This window comes from Megachile rotundata, chromosome 11, assembly GCF_050947335.1.
Source record: "Megachile rotundata isolate GNS110a chromosome 11, iyMegRotu1, whole genome shotgun sequence".
Classification (NCBI taxonomy): domain Eukaryota; kingdom Metazoa; phylum Arthropoda; class Insecta; order Hymenoptera; family Megachilidae; genus Megachile; species Megachile rotundata.
Window position 1 is genome coordinate 14095094 of NC_134993.1, and position 14803 is coordinate 14109896.

At 41.7% G+C, this 14803-nt stretch overlaps 2 protein-coding genes across 15 annotated transcripts in view; one reads left to right on the forward strand and one right to left on the reverse strand.

The window, feature by feature from the left end:
- Nucleotides 1-14803, forward strand: part of eag (potassium voltage-gated channel protein ether a go-go) — a 59216-nt gene that overhangs the window by 37075 nt on the left and 7338 nt on the right. For 7 of the 14 annotated variants that reach the window (XR_013039912.1, XR_013039913.1, XR_013039914.1 and 4 more), the window contains 11 exons: nt 974-1031; nt 1466-1572; nt 2732-3000; nt 3392-3691; nt 3755-4023; nt 4691-4956; nt 5652-5937; nt 6041-6404; nt 9410-9525; nt 10389-10505; nt 14609-14766. Coding sequence is in view for 10 of the 14 variants with exons in the window: in XM_076537348.1 (XP_076393463.1) it covers nt 974-1031; nt 1466-1572; nt 2732-3000; nt 3392-3691; nt 3755-4023; nt 4691-4956; nt 5652-5937; nt 6041-6404; nt 9410-9525; nt 10389-10505; nt 14609-14766 (2310 nt within the window). In the remaining 4 variants the exon portion in view is untranslated. Of the gene's footprint in view, nt 1-100; nt 145-973; nt 1032-1465; nt 1573-2731; nt 3001-3391; nt 3692-3754; nt 4024-4690; nt 4957-5651; nt 5938-6040; nt 6405-9409; nt 9526-10388; nt 10506-14608; nt 14767-14803 lie in introns of all 14 variants that reach the window. The other 7 variants (XM_076537358.1, XM_076537350.1, XM_076537351.1 and 4 more) reach the window with 7 other exon arrangements.
- Nucleotides 6473-8739, reverse strand: LOC100883093 (MTOR-associated protein MEAK7). Its single transcript, XM_003700520.3, has 2 exons — nt 8457-8739; nt 6473-8377 (listed from the first exon to the last, which is right to left on the reverse strand). Exon 2 carries the CDS (start codon nt 8375-8377, stop codon nt 7046-7048), a length of 1332 nt encoding a protein of 443 aa, XP_003700568.1. The 5' UTR covers nt 8457-8739; the 3' UTR covers nt 6473-7045.

Sequence of the window (14803 nt, forward strand, 5' to 3'; positions counted from 1 at the left end):
GTTAAAATATCCTGAACTATATTATTAATTTCAAATATTATTATATACTATGATTACATATATTATTATATACCATTACTACATAAATTATTAATTTCAGATATAATTTAAAAATGTTATGAAGACAAGGAGGAGAAGTTTGAGGTTATTTTCCAGTTAAATTGCAGTTTATGAATGCGTTAAGAAAGGAATACCGTGTGAAAAGATGGAAATTGTTCAGGCTGTTTTGAAAGGTGTCAGGTTGACGAATGTCGTGAACGCAAAACAGGAAATCGTCTATTCTCGACGAAATTACCTCTGACAGAACGCCTCGAGGCACGAGACGATGTATCGTTGTGCATGCTCGGCGCTGATCCGACCACCGAAACCGAAATGTCTGTCTTCGTTTCTATCGATTCTCGGCTTCGAGTTTCGTGTTACAAATTTTGTTTTTTTTTCTATTTTTTTTTTAATGCCACGCGTTGGTGTTACGCCTGACACTCACCTCAGTCTCGCTTCGTGTATCAACGTAACGAGCGTCAGGAATACGTTTGATCTACGCTCGTCTCATTCTCGTACTTATTTTTCACGATGCTTCTGAGTCTCATACCCTCTGTTTTTTTATCGACTTTTTTTTCTTGAGTACAGAGAGTTCAAAAGAGGTAGCTGTTGTAGAAATTGAAACATTTCTGTGGCAAAAGGAATTTTTAAAAAAATGTTTTGGTTGTGAAAATGTAGTTGGATAATTTTCAATTGTATTTAAATTGATTTTCCTTTGGCCGCAAATGTTCGCATCTTTTTTGAAGCGACCTGTATCATCATCGAAGCGTCACGATCATTTGAGAACAGAACAGCGAAACGGTCAACGATTATTAAACAGATTGTTAGAGGGTAATCCGAGAGTTCCAACGAAACACCCGAGTCCTCTATTTAGACCGTGCAGACTTAGCCGGACAATCGAGCCCAATAATATGTGTGATCGTTCTGTTTAAAGGTGCCCCACGAGGTATGTCTAGCACAGGTTCGCAAAAGAGTGCTCGAAAGACCCACCAGTAAGTCACCCTCGAATCTAACTATACAAAACACCGTATAATTTACTATTATATATACGTATACATACATACATGTACAGGGTGTTTCCAGACGACGCTATCAGACTCTCTGTGTTATCCTTAAATAAGTACAGGATAAAGTACTGTATTAAAATATTTAACAGTTAACATTTGGAACAGTTTGTAAAGGAAACGACTATTCAAGTAAGTCTATTTTTTGTTTAACATTGTTGTTTATTTATTGTTGTCAATTTGGTATTTTCTGTGGAATACTTGTTTATCGTGTTCTTATTAGATGGATACACGGATGGAGTTGCAGATAGTTGAGTTTGGAAAGACTCTGTGTATATATTATACATTAAGAAATATATAAATATATGTAAATATACAAATTGAAGGTACTGTATACGATTATTATACACTCCCATCTTTAGCCTGAACAAGAGACGACACACTTACAAGGATCGTCGAACGATCCCTGGACCAAGGGGCGGCCATAATGAGAGGACACTGTTCGACCTCCCACCTACTCTTGATTTCAGTTAATTTTTCCCGAATCAATTCCTAATTAAGTACTATAGATACACACGTATATACGCTGTCTTGCAGATGTACTGTTTCCCGCTCGGCGAACGACGCGTGGTTCTTGGCGTCCATCTTGTTTTTCATGGACGAACTTCAAAATAGTTTCAAATTCAGACTTTTTATTGAGAATTTTATTTTTGAGGTTAGGAATGGAATTTTATTTTTGAAGTTAGTGATAATAAATAATTTTTATAATTTTAATTATGAAGCTAGAACGTTCAAACATTTTATCGATCCAACCGTGTTCGCCGAGCACGTATGCAAGCACAATGTATCTTATTCGTATGTTTCGTCCTAATGAAGTTGATATCGAGAATTAACTATGAGAGCAGGCGTTGGCCGAGTAATCACCAGTGTCTATCACTTTAAAAACACTCGTAACATACCATTTGTACATGTCCGTAGGTCACAGCTTGTAAAGAACGATACAAGGAAGTATTTAATAGGAGTTCGAACGTTCCCATACAGTACCGTTGTAAATAACACGAAATAGCATCTCCGGCACTGGGTCCTCTTTTGTCTGAACGCGACATACACATTTTTGCAACTCTTTATCACGATATCATAATTTTAATTTATTGCTTCAACTTTTCGCTCCTGCTCTGCGAAGTCTCAGCGAAAGGAAGTTCTCTTTATACTTTGCACTCGATACGCGATATGCATGGTGGCATGCACCCGTGGACTTCCTATGGAATCTTGTATCGCTTTGCTTACTCGTTTATGTATCTGTATACATTTTGTGGGCTACTGCCTGATAACGATTGCTTTAGTGTTCTGTAGCACGATAGATAAGGTTAGTGTACCTTGCAGGAGGGACTCTTAAGGAACCTAACCTAACTTTGTGAAGGTTCCTTAAGTGTGATGACCTTGAATGTCTTGCTCTGTTAGAACAATTTGATGAACAGGTAGAAAGGTTCAAGAACAGGTTCATCAAAGAACAGATTCATCACAGGTTCATCAAAGAAACTTATAATTAATTTATAAAGACATCTTTCCTGCATGGTCAGGTAGATCCACTGTATGATAACCTTTCGGCTAAAAGTCGAACGTAAGAATTAGCTGATAGGTTGACGTTTCCAACGAATGATAGAGTGTCTGATTCGACTGATGCACAGAAACACCGCTATGGCTGCTTCTGCAAATAGCGCCAATAAAAAACGAACGGGACCTGGTGGTCCTGTTCCTGTTGACCTTCCGGGACATCACTGCCCTGAAGCAGCCAATCGACACGGACGACAGCAAAGGTGGCCTCTCGAAGTTCGCCAAACTAGCCAGATCGGTCACCAGGTCCAGATCCGTTCTTGTCTCACAGTTCAGCTCACATCTGCCCGCCCTGAAGGACTCCGCGTTACCAACCACCACCAAACAATCGCACTTAGCTCATGTAAGTTCATATCTCTTAGGAAAGCTAGATATGAGATATTGGACTAGGTAGATTATATTGTTAAATAGCTTTATTGTTAAATTAGGCTGATGAAGGTACATCTTAGGACCTTAGTGTAACATAGTATTCTAAGTTAATCAGCTCCTATATTTTTATATATTTAAGTAGATGCTCAAGAGAGCACATATTGGACTAGATAGGAGATTGTATTGTTAAATAGCTTTATTGTTAAATTAGGCTGATGAAGGTACATCTTAGGACCTTAGTGTAACATATTGTTCTAAGTTAATCAGCTCCTATATTTTTATATATTTAGGTAGATGCTAGAGTACTCTAGAACTTTGTTAATAATTGACCCAGATTATTTATTGAAATGACTGTATGTTTTTAGATGATGTCGTTAAGCGGCGACGTGATGCCGCAGTACAGACAGGAGGCGCCGAAGACTCCGCCACACATTTTGTTACATTACTGCGCGTTCAAGGCAATCTGGGACTGGATCATTTTGTGTTTGACCTTTTACACGGCCATCATGGTGCCCTACAACGTTGCGTTCAAAAACAAGACCAGCGAGGATGTGTCCCTGTTGGTCGTCGACAGCATCGTCGACGTCATATTCTTCATCGACATTGTCCTCAACTTTCATACGACGTTCGTTGGTCCGGGTGGCGAGGTGGTGTCTGACCCAAAGGTAATAGGCAAAGCTTCTGTCAAAACAAGTCGAACGGTATCAGTAATTACTGGTTTGTTACAGGTGATCAGAATGAACTACCTGAAATCATGGTTCATCATCGACCTCCTAAGTTGCCTTCCATACGACGTGTTCAACGCGTTCGACCACGACGAGGACGGCATAGGTAGTTTGTTCTCGGCGTTGAAGGTGGTGCGTCTGCTTCGTCTGGGTCGGGTAGTTCGCAAACTAGACCGGTATCTGGAGTATGGAGCCGCGATGCTCATTCTTCTGCTCTGTTTCTACATGTTGGTTGCTCACTGGCTGGCCTGTGTCTGGTACGTCACTTTAAGGTGATTTTACCCTGCCCACACACTGAAAGGTAACACTGCGGCAGGACTGACGGCTTCCTCGACGTCATTCGATCCTTACTACGAAACAAACACACACGCACGCACACACGAACACGATGCACGTACACAGGTAGTACACGCGATGCTTTTGATCAGCTTTCCGATCGAAAATCTCGATCGTGACGTGTGCAGCTTCATAGAATGACGACGAGAATCAAGAGGGAAAACTCGTCTCGCCGTTAAAGCGAGAGCGTTGCATTTAAACCGCTGTCTAGTTCTTTTAGAAGCCGCTTCTTAATTATTTTCGCTGCTTGCTCGCGAAGCGGCATGAATGAAGTAGCGCTCGAGATCAACCGCTGTCTTTAAGGATGAAAGTCTCGACGATGCTAACGTTCCGCCCTTTTCCTCGGCAAAGAATGTGCCCCTTTTGTCGAACGGACGACGACCGCTCCTTTGATCGTTATTACGTTAAGTTGGCAAACTTTGCAGAGGTATATCGCAGAGTATTTGATCGTGATCTTTCTTAAACAGAAAGAGCCCGATGAAAGAAAGCTTAGCGATTAGCGAAAAAGCATGAGCTTATTCCCCGATACCCTCATCCTTCATTCTGTAACCTAGTAGCCGTTCACGAAATTCCTCCCGAATAAGAAGTCTCGTTGCGTTGAAGGTACTCGATAGGAAGGTCGGACGCCGACAACGGGGTTCAATATTCATGGCTGTGGAAGCTGGCGAACGTCACACAGTCACCCTACAGCTATTTGTGGACTAATACCAGTACTGCGCCGGAGTTGGTCGCAGGACCGTCCAGGAGGACTATGTACGTCACCGCCTTGTACTTCACGATGACCTGCATGACCTCCGTTGGCTTCGGCAACGTCGCCGCGGAAACCGACAACGAGAAAATATTCACCATCTGCATGATGATCATCGCTGGTAAGATCTAGTGCTAGATAGAGAACCTATAACCCCAGAAAAAATCTGAAAAGAACCAAAGAACCTAAAGACTGTTGGCAAAGCCTAAGAATTTTATGGGTGCAAGGAGGATTAGGAGGACCTAGGAGGTCTAACAGTACCTAGGAGGACTAGTAGGATCTAGCAGGACCTAGGAGGTCTAACAGAACCTAGGAGGACTAGTAGGACCTAGGAGGTCTAAGAGGACTTAGGAGGACTAGTAGGACCTAGGAGGGCTAGTAGGACCTAGTAGGACCTAGGAGGTCTAACAGAACCTAGGAGGACTAGTAGGATCTAGCAGGACCTAGGAGGTCTAACACAACCTAGGAGGACTAATAGGGCCTAGCAGGACCTATGAGGTCTAACAGAACCTAGGAGGACTAGTAGGATCTAGCAGGACCTAGGAGATCTAACACAACCTAGGAGGACTAATAGGGCCTAGCAGGACCTATGAGGTCTAACAGAACCTAGGAGGACTAGTAGGATCTAGCAGGACCTAGGAGGTGTAACAGAACCTAGGAGGACTAGTAGGACCTAACAGGACCTAGAAGACTATACCTCTAAAGAGCTACCTCAGAGATATCTCTAGATACCCTTAAGATATCCTTCTCCCTGACCCCATAAAATTTTTACTGAGGCACTCAGCGTTAACCACAGGTATACCTTTATGTTTCCAGCTCTACTGTACGCCACGATCTTCGGTCACGTCACCACAATAATTCAGCAAATGACATCCGCCACCGCCAAGTATCACGACATGCTGAACAACGTGAGAGAATTCATGAAGTTGCACGAGGTGCCGAAAGCCCTAAGCGAGCGAGTGATGGACTACGTGGTGAGCACCTGGGCGATGACCAAGGGCCTAGACACCGACAAGGTACTCAATTACTGCCCGAAAGACATGAAAGCGGACATCTGTGTTCACTTAAACAGGAAAGTCTTCAACGAACACCCAGCGTTCAGGTGAGCCATCTCTTTAAGGTAAACGGGCATAGCAAAGCTAGAGTGCTTGCTTGTAAACTGCCCACTCTTGACCTTTTTAATAGACAGTTGATTCGTTCCTCAGGTTGGCCTCCGACGGTTGCCTGCGGGCACTGGCGATGCACTTTACAATGTCGCACAGTGCGCCCGGCGATTTGCTTTATCATACAGGCGAGTCGATCGACTCGTTGTGCTTCATCGTGACTGGGAGTCTCGAGGTGATACAAGACGACGAGGTTGTGGCTATCCTTGGCAAGGGAGACGTGTTCGGAGACAGCTTCTGGACGAATCCGTCCGTGGGACAAAGCGCGGCCAACGTGCGAGCTCTGACCTACTGCGACCTTCACACTATCAAGAGGGACCGACTGTTGGAAGTGTTGGATTTTTATCAAGCTTTCGCAAACTCCTTCGCCAGGAACCTCGTTTTGACCTACAACCTGAGTCACCGGGTAAGGATTCTTTGTGTTGATGATGCATGTAAATGTACCGAGTCTCGACGCAAAGAGTAAAGAGAATGTGGGTTTCAATTCTTTATTGAACTCTTACCGAATAACAATTCAGTGCTGATTCTTTGGTTTCGTTTCATCGAGCAAAGCCAACGAGTTCGCGCGAATGCACACACGCACACATACGCACACGCAGTCTTATATAACAATGGCAACGATCCTCGATAGTCTGATTAGATTAAGAATTCTGATTAAAAATGATTGATCACTCACCAGGCACTAGTAATAGGCATTCGAAAGACACAACAACTCGCACGACATTTCTTTTAATATCGCGACATGGTGTTTTTTTTTCAAGTAGCAGACTAGTAGAGTCGAACGATGTGACAGGCCGTTTACAAAGGATACTCTTTTCGAATTAACGGTCCGGACGAAAAGAAACGTGAGAAGCTTATAAAACTTTACTGTTCGTTCGCAGCGTTCATAACCGATTTATTGGCCCTAACGAGCTACGAAATTATAGATAGAAACGTGAAACAACATTATTATTTATATCTCATCGCATTACAGACACTGTTTTACAATGACTCTTGTCCTAGAAAGCTGTTGTTATACTCGAAATAGCCTGACATGTGACCTCGCGATTACTCTTTTACTTTCTCTAAGTTCTCGGAGTACATCTTGCGTCCAGACATTTGTAGTAACATTTTCGAAGTGGGATCTTGATCCAGAACCGATTTCGAGTCGCGCGTGTCTTCCTCTGCCTCTGGTATTGGACCTACACCCCACACCTCGCAGTGTTTGATCTTGAAGTTCTCCTTGCCACTGAGCTGCACATAGTTCTGGAAGGTTGTACACGATAAGCTGGATTTGCCTGTCCCGTACTCGCAGTCCAACCATAAACCAGGATAGTTCAGTTGTCCTCCCATCAGCATACCGTTAGGCATAGTTTGTTGGTGAAGATTTAAATACTGATAATGGTTGTTGTAACCCGTAGATGAGAATGTTAATATTTCTGGTTCTAATTTGAACAAAAAACAAGTTTGATTTCCTATGAAATTTGGCCCTATTGCCCAACTGTCCGAAGCAAATCCACCAAATACGTGATCATCGGTATCTTGAAGTATCATGATAGTAGATCCTTGCATGGTAATTCTTCCTAGCATGGTAGAGAATGATTCTCCGTGAACTTGGCTGGAAAACAGAAATCTCCATTCGTTACGTACTTCATGAGGCAAGCTCAAATTCAAGAACAGAACATCCCCCAGTCCAAGAATGCTGGGGAAATGAGGTATGTTTTCTAAACCTCTGCAGATTGGTAGGAGATTCAAATCGTTTATTCTAGCACCGCTGTTCTTGTCCCCTTTCTTCTGGGAGACCAAGAAAAGGCACTGGAAGACGTGCGATTGGATCATCTTGAATGTAGCAGCCATAGAGAACCAATTTTCGATTTGATCTACGGTTAAAGTATCCCCGTGTTTGACTAGATCTTCGCACAAACTTCTAGAGCGCATTCCTATTCTCCTGGTATTCACTGTACAACCGATACTGCTCCAAGTTAAATAATGCGCATTCCCAGAATTCTTCTGCAGTCTCAAATAAGAATTAATAGTTGCTTGAACATACTGAAGGAACATGGAGGTGGGTATTTCGTGCTTCTGTTCCTCTTCGGAGAAACCGTTAAAAATTAAGCTGGTCCTCTCCTCTGGACTACCACGAACAGCAAACACGTACAGTCGTCCGAAATTCTCTCCATTAATGGCAGATACCCTTTTCCCTGGCTCATGGCAGAGAAATCGTACCACAAATTGCAATAATATATCGTCTATGTGAGTTGACCAGTGTTTAAATATGTCCTCGCGTTTTATGGAGCCTGAACTCCGTGACATGGACTTAAATAAATTCTCCACCAAGGTCAGCTCGTCCGCGGATAATATATTCGCGGAAGAGGCAGAACGGCTCGAACCGTGACCCATCTGAAAGAACACGATTAATTCGTAGAACGAAAGTGACGTCAAAGTAAATAGGCGTTCTTCGGGAAAAAATGATTCAAACCTTTCGAACGCGAGGTGCACTGTACACGACAATCCATATACCTCGTGTGCCTCGCGAATAACTTCGATTCGAAACGAATCAGAACGCTAAAAGTACGCGCTAAGCCGCGCACTTTGCTTCAAAACCTTTCACGACTCATCCGAGACGAAGTTCCGGGACGGAACTCGTCGGGGACCGGTCCACGACCTTCTCCGAACCGACACGATAAATAAAATATTTTGAGGTTAGTCGAAGAACGGCTGGTCCGCTAACGCTGCGCCTATCGACTGCACCTTGCGCGCATGCGCAGACGCATATATAGCTACTTCAATCCCCTCCACCCTTTTCGATCACGAGAAGGATGTAAGCGTCATTTTTTAGCGCTGTCAAAAAATTCTATCGTTCGAATTATCTGCGATCGAACACGATATGTTTAATCGCAAAACTGACCGAAGTATCATTCGCGTCAATATCACTTTTTTTCTACGGAGTAAGGAAAAGAGGTTTCATCGCTCTACCCGCTGGAGATTTAAAGAGGTTGTTAAAATGTATTTTCTCGTTTAGCGTCAACCCATGGATTATTAACATCTAACAATCAACCGAATAATGCTCACCTATATACTATAGGGTGGAAAAAACCGATAGAGGGTTTGATGCGCTGTGGGACATTAATAATAGCGGAGAAGATAAGGGCATAAATAATTGTTCCGGACCCCGTAAATAAAACGTAATTGTCCGTTTGCCATTACGTTCTAGATCATCGATAGGTCGCGCAATAGGTAATTTTCGATTTAATTTCTTGATCGATTCCACTGTTTCAATGTTCGATTATGCACGCTCTGTCGGTGTCCGTGAACTATTGTAAGTGCTCGAGCACTTGAACTATCGTAAGTGCTTTATAGACGGATCTGAGACTGTAATCGTAGCTTTATATACGAATATAACTTGTATCGAATTTGAAATATTTTTTACAGCTGATATTTCGAAAAGTGGCCGACGTTCGCCGGGAGAAAGAGTTGGCCGAGAGAAGGAAAAACGAGCCTCAATTGGATCAAGCACAGGATCATCTGGTGCGAAAAATCTTCTCGAGGTAGGACAGATTTGTTGGCCGTTACTCTCGAATGGATATCGTCGAATCCATTCTGTTTTTCAAGAAATATTTCTGTCGGTACGCCTTCGGAAAATTACTCGAACGGGAGATTGAATTATTGCGAAAGGAACGATGCTTATCGAGTAATCGATCATGCAATCTTCCATTGAAGCGTACTGACGGAAATCTTAAAATCTAATTCGAATTCTTTTAGGTATATATATTCGTTCGTAGAGTTTTATTATCGATATTTTGATGATGCAAATTGAATCGGTGTTGAAATAAAGGTTAAATGAAATAATTTTGATGAATTTACGAACGAATATACAACTGCGTAAACGGTTAACCGATCGCCCAGCGTGTCCAGTGTTGGAAGACCAAACAAACATCTGGTCTGTGTCTTTACAGATCCACAAGCTGACGATACACATAACCTTACTTTTTTCTAACGAGAAATCGCAGTGAGAAGAAAAGAGAGAGTGAGTGAAAATGAGAGATTGAAAGGTGGAACATCGAAACGGTTGCAAATTTTATTTTCTATACGCTCGCATATTCTTCTCGAACATAACGATCAATTAATTTCGCAGATGCCGCCATTTTGCGAGAGGAGTACGCGTGCAACGAATACGTTTCAAATGTTAATTAAACGTTTGAATCGTATAATTATTATTAAAATAAGGAAGAGCATGAGAAAGAGTGAAAGTGAGAGAAAGAAGAGAGAAAGAGAGAGAAAGCAAGAAGTGTGTGACGTCAGCGAGGCGATCACGTGGCACAAATAGCGTACAATTCCTTTCGTATCTCTGGTAAATTGTTGTTGATTGTTGATTGTTGATCGTTGCTTGGCTGGCCTGTTGTCCGTAAAGGTTCAAGACCGACGGGGATGCCCAGATTGGCGCGACTAGGGCCGCGAACGGACGATCCCAACAGGATTCCGACGAGGAGCTCACCGTGAACGTCCTGCCGCCCTGGCCCAGTTTTAGGCAATTTCATTTCTTACGTATTTATTTATCTTCTTCATTCTTTTTTATTGCCATCTCTGCTACTTCTTACGTACACACTTTATTATGATTAATTATATTAACTACATTTATTGATTCGATTATGATTCTTCCCATTATGATTATTACTCATACGTTATTTATTATTGCACAGTCGTACCTTGCACTTACGTTGTAATTACTTTCAGACTAGCCACGAGTTTTATGTTACACCGGAGTTAACGTGGGTTTTTTTCACCGAGTTAAGGAGCTTCCACCGCTTAGCATTTTAGGACTTCAAACTTAAAAATCGTATCTTCAAATTTCTAAATTCTAAGCGCGACAGACGCAAGTTAGGACGTAAGTCGGGGTACGACTGTATATCGTTATATTATTATTATTATTAACTCTCAAGCTGTGATTTCGTTTTTTCTTCTTCGCAGGGCGTTTCCATGTTACGCGATGCAAACCACGTATGTTCTGCAAGCGAGAGATAAGGATAGAAGATTTATAACATTTTTTAAGCTAATATTAGTTGAATTGTTGGAAGTTAAATAATAATTAGTTGAAAATTAAGTTGTTGATCTTCGGTAAATTAGGATCAGTTTCATGTTTGACTACTTGCTTGTAGAACATAATAAAGGTTAGGTCGTTTAACTTTGAGACGCCCTGTATATTTACATTCGTGTACAGGCTGTATCAAAAGAGATGCTTAAATTTTTCACGACAAAGTTGACACTAGAAAATTAAATAGTAAAAAATAGTTAAAGAATTGCAAAATATTAAAAAATAGATAAAGAGTTATTCCGCAATAGAAAATGTACCATACACTGTACATTTCTTGTACATTACTGTACAAAAGCTGTACATTTCTATAGCGTTTGAAACACCCTGTACGTATGTAAGTATACGAATATTCTACATCATAATTGTATACGTGTATATAATACTGGACGCGTCGATTTCTGTACATGCGTAGCTGCGAATTTAGCCGAACCATTTCAAACCACGAGAGAGATCCGAGAGAGTTTTTTGTATATTTTTTTGCCGGTCCCGAGCGAAAGCAATGGAACGTGTGCGAATCGTGATTCGATGCGAACCACGCGTAAATCGAAAGTAGACGCGTTTTTCTTCTTCTTCTTCTTCTTCTACTTCTTCTTCTTCTTCTTCTTCTTCCTCTACTTGTTATTCTCGTCTCGTGTTTGAAACTCGCTCCAACGAGAGCAACGATAAAGTGCATCTCGAGAGATTGCGACGTTCGAAGGGTATTACACGGATGTGCAATCGCTGTACACACGCTTGAAAGAGAAACTGAATACGTATTCTCACTTTAGCACGTCTTTGAGCCCCAGGCAAATCGAGCCTCGAATTTTCAATCTTTAATGTTTCTTATATTACTCGTACGTCTAAATTGCTAACACTGTCGCGTACAATGAAGGCATCTCCTAGTAAAGCCTAGTTCACATTGGTAGAGCAAACGGTAGAATATGCAGCTAGTAGGAAGCCATTCACTGTATCTGTGCAAGCCAAAGTATTCTCTAGATACAGTATCTGTACCGTGGATCTAACATTATAGGGACAGAAAATGATGTCCATTTTGAAAGTATAAATGTGGACGTTTACATCTTTCCTTATAATTAGATCCATGTTTGGCTTGCTTCACACTGATACAGTGACTGGTAGTAGTAGCACTAGTACACTAGAGTGGTGGGAGAAAGTACTGGTTATATCGGTAGAGTACACTAGCTACATTGAAGGAGAAATTAGAAAGCGAGCCTTCCAAATGTATGCTAGATATTCTACCGCTAGCTTTTCCTCTGTAAATTTTCTTCCAGTAAATCTGTGTACTGGTCCATCGCTCCTATACCTGTACCAGCTACTCTACCGATGTAACCTAGGCACCCCACCACTCGGCTGACTCACTGTTCAAAGGATATGTAAATGAAAGATAGAACACGTGAGTTATCGAGCTCAATTTGCCTGGAAGTCGCATCTTCAGGTGCGTACACGTTGAAACCGGTGCCATTACAAACTTTGCCATTTTTGACGATCACTGCAGTTCTGACGAATGCTAGAGTGCTGTAAGATATACGGCTTTAGAGGGTTATGCGCATCTTTCTCCCACCATATGTATATGTATATACGTATACATATACATGTATACATTTTTAGCGAAACCAGGATTGTACAGAGCGGACTCGAGGACTCGTCGATTTATTTTTTTGTCTTGGAAATGTAAAGCGTCCGAAGATCAGAGTCCTCCGTGCCATCCTTTTACAATTTTATGCAACGCCGAATGCATGTGACGTACACACTCTAGGATTCAAATTTCTCTCTGTCACCTGTACTTACGTATACAGAATGTCTCAAAATCCTCGTACCGAATTCTGCGTTCGAGAACTTGACAAACCTTAATTTTCATTATCGAGACGATAACGAAGAAAGGTTAGATGAGTTCTCACACAGAATCCGTCTTCGTATAGTCTTTTTGAAACACCCTGTATTCTTTATACGTATATACATTCTTACGTGTGTATATATATATAAATATTATATAACGACGCCAGTAGCTGCTTGAAAAACAGCCAGACTGCCAAGGAACGATACCGATAGAAGCCTCGATCGTGTGGCATGTTACGTGCATGATAGACTGATAGAATGTTATTTTATTCCTCGATTTGCATTAGAAATTGGAAGACGAACGAGGCGATACTTTCTTTTTTTTAGCTGTCGACGTGGCACTCTCAAAGTTGATCAAGCAGCTGTTACCATTTACGACTGTATCATCGAATGTTGCGTCGGTGGACCTCGACTTGTACACCTAAGATTGTTTGTTCAACCATTGTTTGTACGCTGAACACTGTAGACTCTTATCAAGGGGAAATAACTGGAGGAGTTCTTACTGATCATGTTCAAATTAATTCTTAAAATAAGCATGTACTCTGAGCGTATGTGGTTAGGTACCATTATTGTGTAGTTCAAGGTCAGGTCTGTTAAGTAAAATGATAGTTCATGTATTAAATTTTTGGGGATGTTCAGTTTAATTGTGGAGGTAGATGTTCAGTTTAACTGTGGAGGTAGATGTTCAATTTAATTGTGAAGGTAGATGTTCAATTTAATTGTGCAGGTAGATGTTCAGTTTAATTGTGGAGGTAGATGTTCAGTTTAATTGTGGAGGTAGATGTTCACTTTAACTGTGGTGGTAGATGTTCAATTTAATTGTAGAGGTAGATGTTCAGTTTAACTGTGTAGGTAGATGTTCAGTTTAATTGTGGAGGTAGATGTTCAATTTAATTGTGGAGGTAGATGTTCAGTTTAACTGTGGAGGTAGATGTTCAGTTTAATTGTGGAGGTAGATGTTCAGTTTAACTGTGGAGGTAGATGTTCAGTTTAATTGTGGAGGTAGATGTTCAGTTTAACTGTGGAGGTACATGTTCAATTTAATTGTGAAGGTAGATGTTCAGTTTAATTGTAGTCTCCACATATTTCACATGTCTTAACTTAAGACTCCACATTGTTACTTTTCCCAGATAAATCTACAGTGTTCATCAAAATTAGAGTTAGCAGGGAGTTCACCCTATAAAGTCAAGTCGAGGTTGACCGGCACAGGCCAGGTTTTCCCGTATGTTTTGTCGGCATTTTTATCACCACTAAGAAACTTTTTTTCGAATCCTGTAGGCACACCAAAGTAGGTTGCTCGTGAACACCGCTGGAGCTGTCTCCCTTTTTCTAAGCCTCAGTAGAACGAACTTGACTCATTTGCTACCAAGAACCACAGAAAAAGAAACACCTCATCCTTACAAAAAAAAAAAGAAACCTCCATGTAAAAAAAGAAAAGACACTGTAATGACACAGAACGAATGCTCGCTGATCAGAGAAAAGGGAAAACGAAAAGTTTCACAGAGCCAAAAAGTGAAACTTTCGGCAAGCAACTCCCACAACCCACGACTTGTATACACCATGTATTTTATTATTATCCCCTTACTTACTTGATCAGCCGCCTAGTGAAACCGACCTTTAACCCCGTAATGTAAATAGTCCCGAGGCAATCTTTTTGGATACTAAAGACGAGCGTTCTCGCTCTCGACATGTTTTTTTCTATTCAGGTTCCGCAGGGAGAGGCACACCGCCGACGTGGAGAAAGGGGACAGCAAAGACGGGAAGGACGGCAAAGAGGGAGAATCGTCGCACACTAGAAAACTCTCCGCAGCGGAGGAGACCACTGCCGTGAAAACGCGACCTGGAAAATGGGGACGACTGCTAGGTAAAATCAACTGCTAGCTAACTTTACACTGCAAGGC